At 37.0% G+C, this 12,407-nt stretch overlaps 1 protein-coding gene across 1 annotated transcript in view; it reads right to left on the bottom strand.

Annotated features, from left to right (window-relative positions):
• Positions 1–5,181, bottom strand: part of LOC134539855 (SEC14-like protein 2) — an 82,118-nt gene extending 76,937 nt beyond the window's left edge. Inside the window, exon 1 of the mRNA XM_063382161.1 lies at positions 5,045–5,181. Within this exon, the coding sequence (XP_063238231.1) occupies positions 5,045–5,095 (51 nt within the window). The 5' untranslated portion in view covers positions 5,096–5,181. The remainder of the gene's footprint in view (positions 1–5,044) is intronic.
• Positions 5,182–12,407: the final 7,226 nt, after the last annotated feature.

The raw sequence follows: 12,407 nt of genomic DNA, 5'->3' as shown, positions 1-12,407 counted from the left end.
CTATCACTGGCTTGGGATTTGCCATCAGAACTCCAAAATCAGCTGATGTTATCATAATCATTTGAGTTTGTTTACAAATAATAAAAAAAGTGTAAAAGTGCGTGTGTTATGGTAAGAAGTACGATATTGAAGACTGCTGCAATTGGGCACAAGCCCGATGGCAAGCATTCACTCTACTTTCCTCTCGCTCTTCACCTGAATTCAACCACACTCCTTGCCATCACACACTCCCCATCCTAGAAATTGTTCTCGCTACCATCGAGTTTTTTTTCCCGCCCCCTTTTCGTTCTCTTCTTCTAAAACTTTCCTAAAGTTCTCACTCCTACTTCTAGGCTTCCCCCCTTGCAACTCTCCCCACCCCACTCAATACTTGATACACCCTAACTAGCCTCTTCAAATTCCAGAGTGTGCAATATCTGTCACGTTAATACTTGGTCAAAAATCCTAACGGGATAGCAAAACAATTTTTTTTTAAATTAAGTTCAACAATACTCACATCACGGAGGAAGCTTTTATACAGCAGCAGCTTGTTTTGCTATTCAATTACTAACCACTTAACTTCAACTTTGAGTTAGTGAGTTAGCGTGCATGTTAAACGTTTATTTAAGTAAAACAATAAAAGCGAAGTAAGATATTAAAATAAGATAAGCTCGGTGGTTCATTAGTAACCCACTAGAAGAGCCCTGTACAGCAAGGCCGTATTTACGCGCAGGCTATCTAGGCTGTAGCCTATGGGCTCGCACCACACCACACGAAAAAAAAAAATTATACTGCGATGTGGATCTTCTTATATTCTTAAAATACACGTCGACATAGTGTCCAGTTGTTTTGTGTGGATTAATTGCGCCGAACTAAACTCTTCTGTGGAAAGCTGATATATGAGTTGTATCAGCATTTAGAAATTTTCGATTATTTTCATTGGTATCGGTGTCACTTAATTCCTTAACCTCTAAATACTGTTTGGTTAAATTGTCTAGTTTAATAATAAACTATTTTTTTCAAAATAGAAAATTGATCAAAACTATGAGTTTTGTAGGTTAAATAAAATAAACTACCCACCCAGACCCAGGCAAGAGGCACTGGAAGGGAATACTCCTTCCTCTTAGAGAGGGCCCGCACCACAGACTCAGTCTAGGGGCCCACAGGCAGTGAATCCGGCCCTGCTGTACAGGGCGGAAAATTACCGCTTCCCTAATACTAACTTTGAATGGAATTGTTATTACAATCCCTTTGCGAGTAATGGTCAAAAATCTTAACTAAAGTTTATTGAAAATATTTGTGTCCTGCAAGAAGGAAATTAAGAGTTAAGTGTTTGAATTTATATACTGAATTCCAGCCAGTCTGAAAATTTTAAACTAACTTCAAAAAATTCAACTCTAAAATCTGTACCATCCAAAATTGTAGTAGGACGATGAAAGTGAATTTCCTTGCTACTACAGGCCCCACGTTGGGCGCCACTGAAAGTGAATGCTTGCTACTACAGGCCCCACGACAATGGGTGCCACTGTAATAAACCTCCTTGCTATTGTATTGATGTGTTCTCATGGGGTTCTTGGCGCCTACCCTCGTTGCAGTAAATACCAGAACGCTACTGCTGGATGGTCTGCCCAGACTGATAGTCCAGCTAGCACGTCACTGCCCTGGGTTACTGTATGGAGAGTAATTATAAAAAGGAAATTTAGTGGTGTTACGTGAATAGTGGAAATTTGCATATAAATTAAATAATAATAATTGAAAAACATATGATTTTAATGGTTCTTAAGTATTGGTGTGAAGTTATGTTTAAAATGAGATTAATTGAGAACAACCAAGGTGTCAAATCTAGGTTTCGGAAATTAGATGCAAATGACGTCACTAGAACACGTTAAATATCCTGCCGGGTCTAGCTATACGTTGTCGGAGGCTTGAGGCTCTCTTCACAGGACCTCCAGGTGGTCTGCTGCTACACTGGAACTCTGGATGCTGTAATTCTGTAATTAGCGAACTACAGAAGGGCTGAGGTCGCCGGGGATCAGCTGAAGACTCGACATCCCTCTCGTCCTGGAAAGTCTGGTTTAATTCTGGATTGGTCTCACCAATCTTCGTGGTCGAATCTCAGCTGGCGCTGCCCTCAGATGTCTGGAACCACTACGAGACGAAAACGGGACCGACGCGGAAGTTGGCACTCGAAGTCGCCGATACTCCCTATCTAGGATTTATTTAATCCAGATACAATTCTCTCAACTCGTAGAGAGGAGAATTCTAAGCAGGACACGATAGCGGATGACGCGAAATCTTCTATTTCTCGGGCGGCAACCAAGGCTTTGGTTCGCCCCAGCCCGAGAAACGTCTTCTCTCCGCAAGATGGCGATGGCGTCTCCCTTCTTCCTCCTAATATCTATTTACTGGCCTCCCTAGCAACCAAGGAGCTATCGATATCAGCAAACAGAATAAGCTGCATAGTGAAATAAAAACGTGGATGTTGGAGTGTAAAAGAATCGAACTAAGACCAAATGAATAAAGTTTCTAAGGAATAATTCTTAGAAGACCCTGAAGTTGAAAGTGTGTCGTCTATGGTAATAAGATGTGTCATATTTGTTATGCCTTGGTTGTCCTCTTTACAATCAAAACAATTAAATACATAATATTCCCTCATGGAATATACAATTAATATTACAATCATAATAAAAATAATAATATATAACTGTAAACAGTTGTACTGGTTACAACGATTAGGTACTTTTATATTTTAATGTGTTCTTAAACGAAAAAAAGAATTATCAGCCAGAAAACCCAACTGGTTCATAACTAGGAGAACGAAAAAATTCGCGGATTCATTTCGCGTTAGGTTAGGATCCAAACTAGTTTACCTATATGTTGCTTCAGTGATTGGACCACAGTTTACCTGAAGAACTTTGAACCAATGGAAAACCCTCAACAAAAGTAGTATCGAATCACAAGCATCCCAGTTAACGGGTGTCACGAGTCAGTAACCAATGAGCAGGTATAATTTGCCTGAGTACATAGAGGATCGTGGAGTCTATCTTAGAGTTCTTCTTGAAACCCAGAATTTTTCCGGTCCCTATTCATAACTACAGTTCCTTCGTTTGCCGGACATAAGGTTTTTTTTTCCCAACTCGCGGTAAAATTGATACACGTGTGGTCAACAGTGGAACAAAAGGTTCAGTTCAACGGCACGCATGATAGCAGGGCCAGATTTAGGGGAGGGCAACCGGGACGAAAGCCCCGGGGCCTCCACAAACGGAGGGCCCCCACAAACCACAATAGAGACTTCGGAAAAAAATCTTTCAAATTCCGACAAGTAAACACTAGTAAACATATTTTCCTTTGATATTCTTTTTTCGCTGTTTTACCTTTACCTACAGTACTTTGTACATACATGATTATATTATTGTTAAATATTAACAGAAATATTCATTAACACTAAAATTTAATTTCATATAATTCTTGTCTCCGATTATATTTATGTATGTTTGTTTTAATACTAAGAGAATCTACTTGATTTCACAATAAACCATTTATTGGAAAACTTGACTGAAAAAAATTGTTCATTTTATTTGGAAAATAATTTGGGGCCAGGGGGCCTCCGTTCCTCTGCTGCCCCGAGGCCTCCAGACCTCTAAATCCGGCCCTGCATGCTGGAACATGGATAAAACTAGCGATGCGCAAACACTAACAACGCATAGCATCCAACTTGTTTCAAACCTCAGGGGTGCAAATTTGTAGGATTCGCAAGGGGCCCCGCGCGGCTAGAGTTTTGCGCGTTGGTTTCAACCGACATGTCATCCTCGTATACGGAGCTTTATGTTGTATACTACCCATATTTTGGCCTGTATGCATGAAAAAGCAGAAAACTTTAATATATACGGAAAGTTTTTCATAAAAAATAGTTTTGACGTGTACGTTTATCAAACCCGTTTCACAATCACGATTTTGAAAGCGCAAGCGCCCCCCCCCCCCCCCCCCCTCAGTGAGGGGATTCTTAATTACAGGGGGGGGGGGCGTGCCCCCACCCCCCTTACCCTGGATCAACGACCATGTCAATGCTAAACGAGATGCGTCCGTAATTGATCGGCCCTTAGTTTGGCTCACTAAAAAATAAATCCTAATAACTACTATTCTAACATTTACTTCGTAAAATAATATAAATGCAGAATCGTAAATTATTAGTACCTATAAAATTTTAAACAGCTAGTGAGAGCTGCAATTCTTATGCTGTTAAGCTTCTACTTTCAAAAGGTTAAAAGAAACTTATTCCGTGTTCTCTGAAGGATTCTTGCAATTGGAAAAATTGATTAAAATAATTATTTAGGACACACGCCATTGCTAGTTTACGATGTATGTCATAGAGAAAACCTGAAGTCTTTATACATTTAGCATCTGCTGATATTGACTTGTTGTGTGTTTGTGTATTCATCTTCCTTTGTCCTTCGGGTTTTCCCTATGACATACAGTGAAAACTAGCAATGGCGATGTTCAGAATCTTGATGTCAACCAAACTTCTTAAGGTAATCCATTGAGTAATAGGTACGAGGATATAATGCCTCATTGAAGACGAACATTTAATAATACAAAATTAACATTTGAAGTAACAAAAAAATATCACTCTCGATCTTAAAGAAATTCAAACTGTGTAGTTTACAAGCTGCCCGAGATTCGAACTAGGACCTGGGACCGGGGTTCTGAGGACATGACTTACGTGTCGTAGATAGCGGGATGTAAGCTAGTTTACAATTGATTACCTAAGAACATTAACAGTAAGCATTAATCTCATCCTTAAATTATGTCCCTCTAAAAGAGTGTAATTGTTTATGAGTTAGTATGGTTTTAGATACGCCGCGTTATTTTTATTGACTTATTTATCGATCCTCGCGTCTTTTTTTTTAAACAAGGGTGTCTGTATATTTGTAAATGATCAAAAATATTCCGCTTTGAATATACCTAGGATTAAATAACTTCACACGTGGACAACGTATTAACGTTGTGGTAAAAAAAAAAAATTCTTCTAGCTAACTTTCATCGGGGTTTCCGAACATGAACCAACCTTCATTAGATTGAATCTCTCGACGTCAGTTAGATCCAGAGTGGGAGCCATCGTACTCGCGCTGCCGTGGAGGCGATGGCAGGTTCAGCACACCGCAGCCACACCTGCACTGCACCAGCTGAGCGAAGTCACTGTCAGCTGTCCCGGCGGGCCGTCTTTTCTTGTGATGCACGGGATCGCCGCTGGGCGCGCGCGGGTTCACCGTGACGTCACGTCACGTCGCGCGCGTTTTGTTTTTTTGTTTTGTTGTGAGCGGTTGAAACTCAATATGGCCGCGTCGGAAGTCAGCTGTTGGTTGTATAAATAACGTCGCGTGTGTTTGCAAGTTTGCACTAGCGTGTGTTTTAAAGTTCTTGAAACAGTGGTGCATTCGGTACATAGGTACATTTTTTTCTCAGCAAAAAAAAATTGGATCATGTAGGCGTACACATGATACGTGTAAGTATAGGCAGGCTTGTAGATTATACACAGAGTTCGTTATCACTCGTAAGACTTTTACGTTGTATGTATTCTATTGTTTCTTTCCTTTGGCCATTTATGTGTCAACCGATTGCTAATAATGTTTACTAAAAAACATTGAAGTTATTTCTTGAGTTTTTTGTTATCTACTAAGATGTTTGCAACACATCAGCAGCAATTTTAAATGATGAGCCGTATCTTAATTTTTTTTAAAAAAAGAAGAAATTATTTGGATTCTTTAAAAGAAAAAAACTTTTGTAGAAAAGTTTTTCTTTTAAATAATTTTTAAATACATCTATAGTAATAAGGTTGCCATGAGAACAAATACTTTTAAGGGTTAAAGGATGGACCACAGGTGGCCCAATTTGACTGTATTGGTAATGTTAAAATTTCAATACACCAGCATAAACTGAAGATTCACTAGCAAACTGCACTCTCACCTGTGCATCTGTCAGTTATTTGTAACTATGACCATACAAAGATGTTACCACAGTTATCTAGGAAATAACTGCTGACACTAATTTGGGACTCATGACATTTCGTGATTCCAAGACATTAGTGATATCACCAACATGTTGGTGCTGTCATTACCACCCCGGGAGTTGTTTACAACCCGATACCATAACAATATTGATGACGTCTTCAATATGGTGGACCTCATGTCATTATAACACCTACATTCTTATGGGGCATGCGCAGGAATACAGGAGTTTTGAGCAGGGAGCTTTTACTTGCTTGTTTTGCACTAAATGTGTTTCTACTGAGTTCAAGTTGGCTTTATTCTGGTCTTAAGTACTTTTCTTCCCCTCATTTCCCCCACCTTGCATTGTGGGCCACTGACCTTAAAAACTTATGTTTAAAGCATACAGCACTGGCCGTAAAGAAATGTATGGTAGTAAGTGTACAGCTCAGGCCATAAAAATGTGTGGTAGTAAGCATACAGCACTGGCCATACGAAATGCATGGTTTAAAGCATACCTACATCACTCGCCATAAAGAATTCATGGTAGAAAGTGTACAGCACTGACCAAAATATTTGTGGGAGAAAGCGTATATGATTGGCAAAATGGCCCTGAACCATAAGGAAACACAGTATTTCACATTAATGTTTAATATAGTAATTTTAAGGTATAATAATACTCTTTGGCTATAGAGCTGATATGCCCTTGTGTTGTGCAATGTATCTGCTATAAACTTAAAATTTATTGTTCGTGGTATGCAGCATACATCATTGGCAAAATGGCCCTGAACTATACGTAAACAAAAGATTTTGCACTAATGCATAATATATTTTTTTAAGTTATAATAAAATTTTGTAGGTATAGAGCTGACATGCCCTTTTGTTGTGCAATGCTACACTCTGAAACTGAGGATAAGTTAGATTCGAATCTGAGATTCAAATTTGAAAAATTACCGGATCGTTCCATAATTATCATACACACCTTAAAAAAACAGAAATTCCTTCATGCAAGAACAGCCTAAGTCAATTCCTTAAATTAATGCGTATAAAACAGGGAAAAAAAATTATATATACATGTTCAACATATACGTGTTAATAAAATGGTTTGCAAGAACGTTCTTCAAAATTAAATAAAAACATAAATAATGTTTAATTAGGATAAGTAAGATTCGATACTGAGATTCAAATTTGAAAACAAGAAGCATAATTTTGATATATAAAAATGAACTAGGCTATGGTGCAACATTCGGCTTGGTGCAAACGTTTAAGGAGACCCTTGGTTACACCACACAACCTTCAGAATTGGGGATATGGCACCATTTTTTACCACGAGCCCCCCATTGTGGTAAATGTGTGGATGTCAAGTGTGTGTTAATGTGCAGAGCTCAATTTTTCCATCAAGTGATTTTCCACAGCAATTATTTTTTTAGTTAACTATACTCTGTGTCGTATGTTATTGCTTCAATTGTGGTCAGTGTGATCCAGTGGCGGATCCAGAGGTTCACCTCGGAGGGGGCACTCTAGGATTTCAGAGTAGCCAGAGAAAAAATGTCTTAAAATTACTAAATTTGTATTTAATCTACTCACACTACACATAACATCCAACCACCATATTTTATGATTCTACAAGAAATTAATTAATTATATTAAAATATTTTTTTGGTTTCAGAAACAAATCATATTTGTCGGCAAATTAATGTAGCAGACAACTGGTTTTTTGGGGGGAGCACTTGCCCCTGTTGCCCCCCCTTGGATCCGCCACTGGTGTGAAAACTTAAGTAATTAGTGTAATGTGCATGTGTATACACTCAGCAGCTAAAAGAAACAATACTTTTACAGTATTTAATATCTAGTGCCAAAATTAATTTGCAAGCAAGTATTCAATACATAATGAATACTGCAGATGGATAAATATTAAGTTTAATCTTCTTCACCTAAATATCAGATTATAGCTGTATTACCACATATGTAGATAAAGATTTCTAAGTACCTACTAGCAAACTCAGTCAAAAGTTACCAGTGAAACTAACTTATAAATGATTTCTTATCAACAATACCACATGCTATGAAAATGTTTACAAAATTCCTGGTGCAATGTGTCTAAATGAATGTACGAAAATATAATTGCATTCTCGGTTAACTTCTGAAAATTTTATTTACTGTTATCAAAAATATTCTTCTTGCATGCCACAAAGTAAAATTCACTCAGACTGAATGAAAGCTCATGATATCATCAGTTATAAAATGAAGCAATAAGTTATTTTGATGGAGCGCATGAAATGGGCACTTGAAAACTGAAACATTATTGTTGGAATGTTTAGTTGGATGCTCAGAATTTAACATAAGACCACTTTTCTTAAAATCCTGACAGTGTTCGCTAAATGTGAAACAAGTGCCTATGAATTTTTTTTTTTGTTGTTGATGACAGGCCAACGCCAAAGAAACAAAATTGGCAGTTGTGTAAGTGGCCAGTGTGTGCAGGCAACGCTCAACCATGTGAAGCGGTTGAGCCACAATGGCCACCTTCACCACAAGATAGTCCTGCTGGTGGGGACGAACGAAGTGTTGGTGTGTTCGATTGCAATGTGATGATTGAATCTGTAATTGCCATGCATTTTTCTTATTGTCCTTTGTATGCGAGCAAATCTCCCGCGAAAATGAGAAAGCACATGGCAGATTTTTGAAATTTGTTCGTCAAATTTTGTTGGGGGAATGAATTACTATAATGTACTAACACAAAAACTGCTTGTACATTTTTTTAAGTTACATACAGCTTACCTACCATTCTAACTATTTATAGAATTGGAAAGAAAAATCAACGAATTACAGTGACCAAAATGAGCGGAATATGAATGTTTCAGGTGGGGACTGAACAGCTGAAGCTAAGAACGGTCATCAGGAGGCTCCTTCGATTCCTGACCACCAGGAGTCGAAGGAGTGTCCTTGTATGTACAGTGCCCCCATTTCATAGGCTTTGGAAGTGCCCGATGAGGAAGCGAAAAATCCTCTATTTCAATCGGTTCTTGGAAAAAGATGTTGTGGCCATCAACAGACAAATCTGCTACGACAGAACGCAATTGCACGGTGCGTTACAATTGATTCATGTATTGATTTAGTACATATTGTATACATTATGTAATGACAAATGAGCCATGTATCTGCAAAGCCAGAACACCATAACAGTTTGAAATGTTACTCTAATTTTCTGGACTACAAATAGTTGTGTAGATTGTGGTATAGTACAAACTACAACTACTCAATGAGTCCTGTTGTACGATGTGAAGAGCGGGGGGGGGGGGGGGGGGGGTTTAAAAGAGTACTTTCTGGCATCTGTCAGGCTTATAGTTATTTGACCTGCAGTATTATTAATTTAAAAAAGTTCTCAAGGTTTTTAAAGGAAACATTTTTTTAAAACATCTGTGAACATTATAAAAGTTCACTATAGTAAATGAAAATAACTGCTTCTTGAAGCATGTTGGAATCACAAATCTTTCATTGGGTGTCGGTTAGCTCCTGTAAACCGCCAATCAATTGATTCCATGTTGACCCCTGCTCAAATAGGATACATGCCAGATTTCATTTTTCATACACATTTGTTACCCTCATATTTATTTGTAATAAATAGGAAACATTCAAGCAAGTAATTCTTAGGGTGTTTTTATTTTTTTTATGAACATAAAACTTAGGAACATCTGACTTTTTCTTTCCTCATTGAGCGAATATACCATTAAATGACTGTGCAAGGACCCTTTGTAAGTTTGGCATGAGAACCTATGTAAAACCGTGAATAAGTAGACTATAGATAATGCTTGTTTTTCACAAAATTTTTACAGTGAGAAGTCTAAATTAAAATATCAGGGTAAGAAGAGTAATATTATCTTCAAAGAAATTGTAATTAATGGAGGATGCTGTAAGAAATCTCATAACATTAAAATTCAATATTTTCTTCCAAAAAAAAATTGTAGTAACTGTACATTACAATCATCCAAAATAACATATTTAATGTTTCCCTATGAATTCTTGAGGCATGTGTGTTAGAAGCAAGTATTAATAAATCATAGCAAATGTTTTCGCCATTCATTGCATGTCATCACGCCTTTGTTATAATGTAACGCTCATCAATTGTGTATTTTTGTTGTAGGTCATACACCTGTACAACTAACTTGTTGATCTCTTCGCACCATTCTGGGAATATGAACAACCCAAGTGGGATATGTTTGAAAGGTAACATGTAGTAGGTACTAACTTCACACTGTTACTATCTCAGAAAACAAAATTGTTAAAATTTGTGTTTCAGCTTTTACACCTAGAATGATGTACGTACCAAAATGTAGATAAACACCAACATGTATGTACATATACATACGTATGCACATACAAATACACACACATGTACAAACACATAAATAAGTACACATAAAAATACACATATGTATATAATAAGAATCAAGTGTAACTCGGTAACAGTTTATAAGATATTCAGATGACTATCAACAAAAAAACTTGCCATTACGTTGTTGCTATAACAAATGATATTAATTTTCCCTATAAAATACAGTTCATTAGAGGGCAAGTAGCCATTGTCATCTTACCATTTGAAATACTTTGACAACTTATAATAAACTTGACACAGCGTAGAACATATGGTAGGATCCACTGGTCAATTTTCATAGCAGTTGAAGTTGTCCGCATGAAATAATTTCCCCACAGTTTTCACAGACTACAACATGTTAGTAATGTGTGAAGTGATTTTCGCCTGGATAAAATACACACATTTACCACAAAGGGGGGCTTATGGTAAAAAATGGTGCCATATCCCCCAATTCTGAAGGTTGTGTGGTGTAACCAAGGGTCTCCTTAAACGTTTGCACCAAGCCGAATGTTGCATCATAGCCTAGTTTATTTTTATATATCAAAATTATGCTTCTTGTTTTCAATTTCGAATCTCAGTTTCAAATCTTACTTATCCTAATTAAACATTTATGTTTTTATTTAATTTTGAAGAACGGTCTTGCAAATGATTTTATTAACACGTATAAGTTCATGAACATGTATATATAATTTTTTTTTTTCCTGTTTTATACGCATTAATTTAAGGAATTGACTTAGGCAGTTGTTGCACGGAGGAATTTATGTATTTTTAAGGTGTGTACGATAATTATGGTACGATTCGGTAATTTGTCAAATTCGAATTTCAGATTCGAATCTAACTTATCCTCAGTCACACTGAAGTATAAATATTCCAGTACTAGAACCTCTAGGGTTATATTATTATTTGGTCACCTACTTATATTACTTATTTAAATTTTGCTTGTGCTGTTATTTTGAAGGGTACCGTTTTAGAAATTCAATGTTGTAGAAATAAAATTTGTAAAGGAAGTTCAGTTAGGCAATCATATACAAGTTAGGTACCATTAATTAAAGATAAATATCACATCGCTTATAAATGTGACATATCTACAACAGCATTAAATTTAAATTGTTCAATTTCTCTTTCAAAATCTGGAACATTGCTCCCAATTTCAGTGGTATACATATAGCTGTAAGTGTACGACAGTAAAGGTCACAATACTTAACTTTGCAGTAATAAATCAGGGGTAGTGAGTTTTAAGTGTTATAATATAACAATTGCAGGACTTTAAAGGATACAAGAACTTTGGAAATAGCATGATGGAGCGACTAAGGCAGCTCATCCCATCATGTCAGAAGTGGAAGAAGGCTGCAGGTATACAAACAAGATAAAATACAACTTGGCAAAAAAATACGCTGCTGATTCTGACATTCCTCGTCAGTCATTACAAATGTTGCGGTTTCATAAATGGCATATTTATTTTAATCGTACAGATGGCCACAATAACTTAGGTCTTGCCATTTCTGAATGTATCCTTGAAAAAATTCGAGGACTATCACGAGGAATCGCTCAACGGTGAAAGACAAGAAATTCCTGGTTATGGTGGGCACGAACAATATAATGGCGAGTATGCCTTTGTAATATTGGTACGAATAGTAATTAAACAATGGAATGAGGTAGATTTGCATACCCCAATAAAAAATCTGTATCAAAGGTTTTTTTTTCTATCCAGAAACGACAGAAGTGGCACGTGATGCAGTTTCAGTTCAAAGGGGTATTGAACCTCCTGGAATAGAACTGGATTATTGCGATTATGACTGCACCACCAGTCCCTGCAGCCAAGGATGACCCACAAAAGAAAATAACAGGAAGAGACTCAATTTGTTCATTAAGCATTTGGGAAGTATGCAGTTATGATGTATTAATTCATTGACAATGGGCAATAGGCCATAAAGTTTAAACTAGCAGACCAAAAAATAATGTGTACAGAGGTCTTAGCTGACCGTCAAGAAATATTAACAAACAGTTTTAATTTTCATCTAATTAGAAAAAAGTAGAAACTCAACCTGGCTCCCATGGTGATTGGGGCATTG

Source organism: Bacillus rossius, chromosome 16 (genome assembly GCF_032445375.1).
Source record: "Bacillus rossius redtenbacheri isolate Brsri chromosome 16, Brsri_v3, whole genome shotgun sequence".
Taxonomy (NCBI): Eukaryota; Metazoa; Arthropoda; class Insecta; order Phasmatodea; family Bacillidae; genus Bacillus; species Bacillus rossius.
Note: the sequence above shows the minus strand (reverse complement) of the source record. Positions and strands in the feature narration are given on the sequence as shown.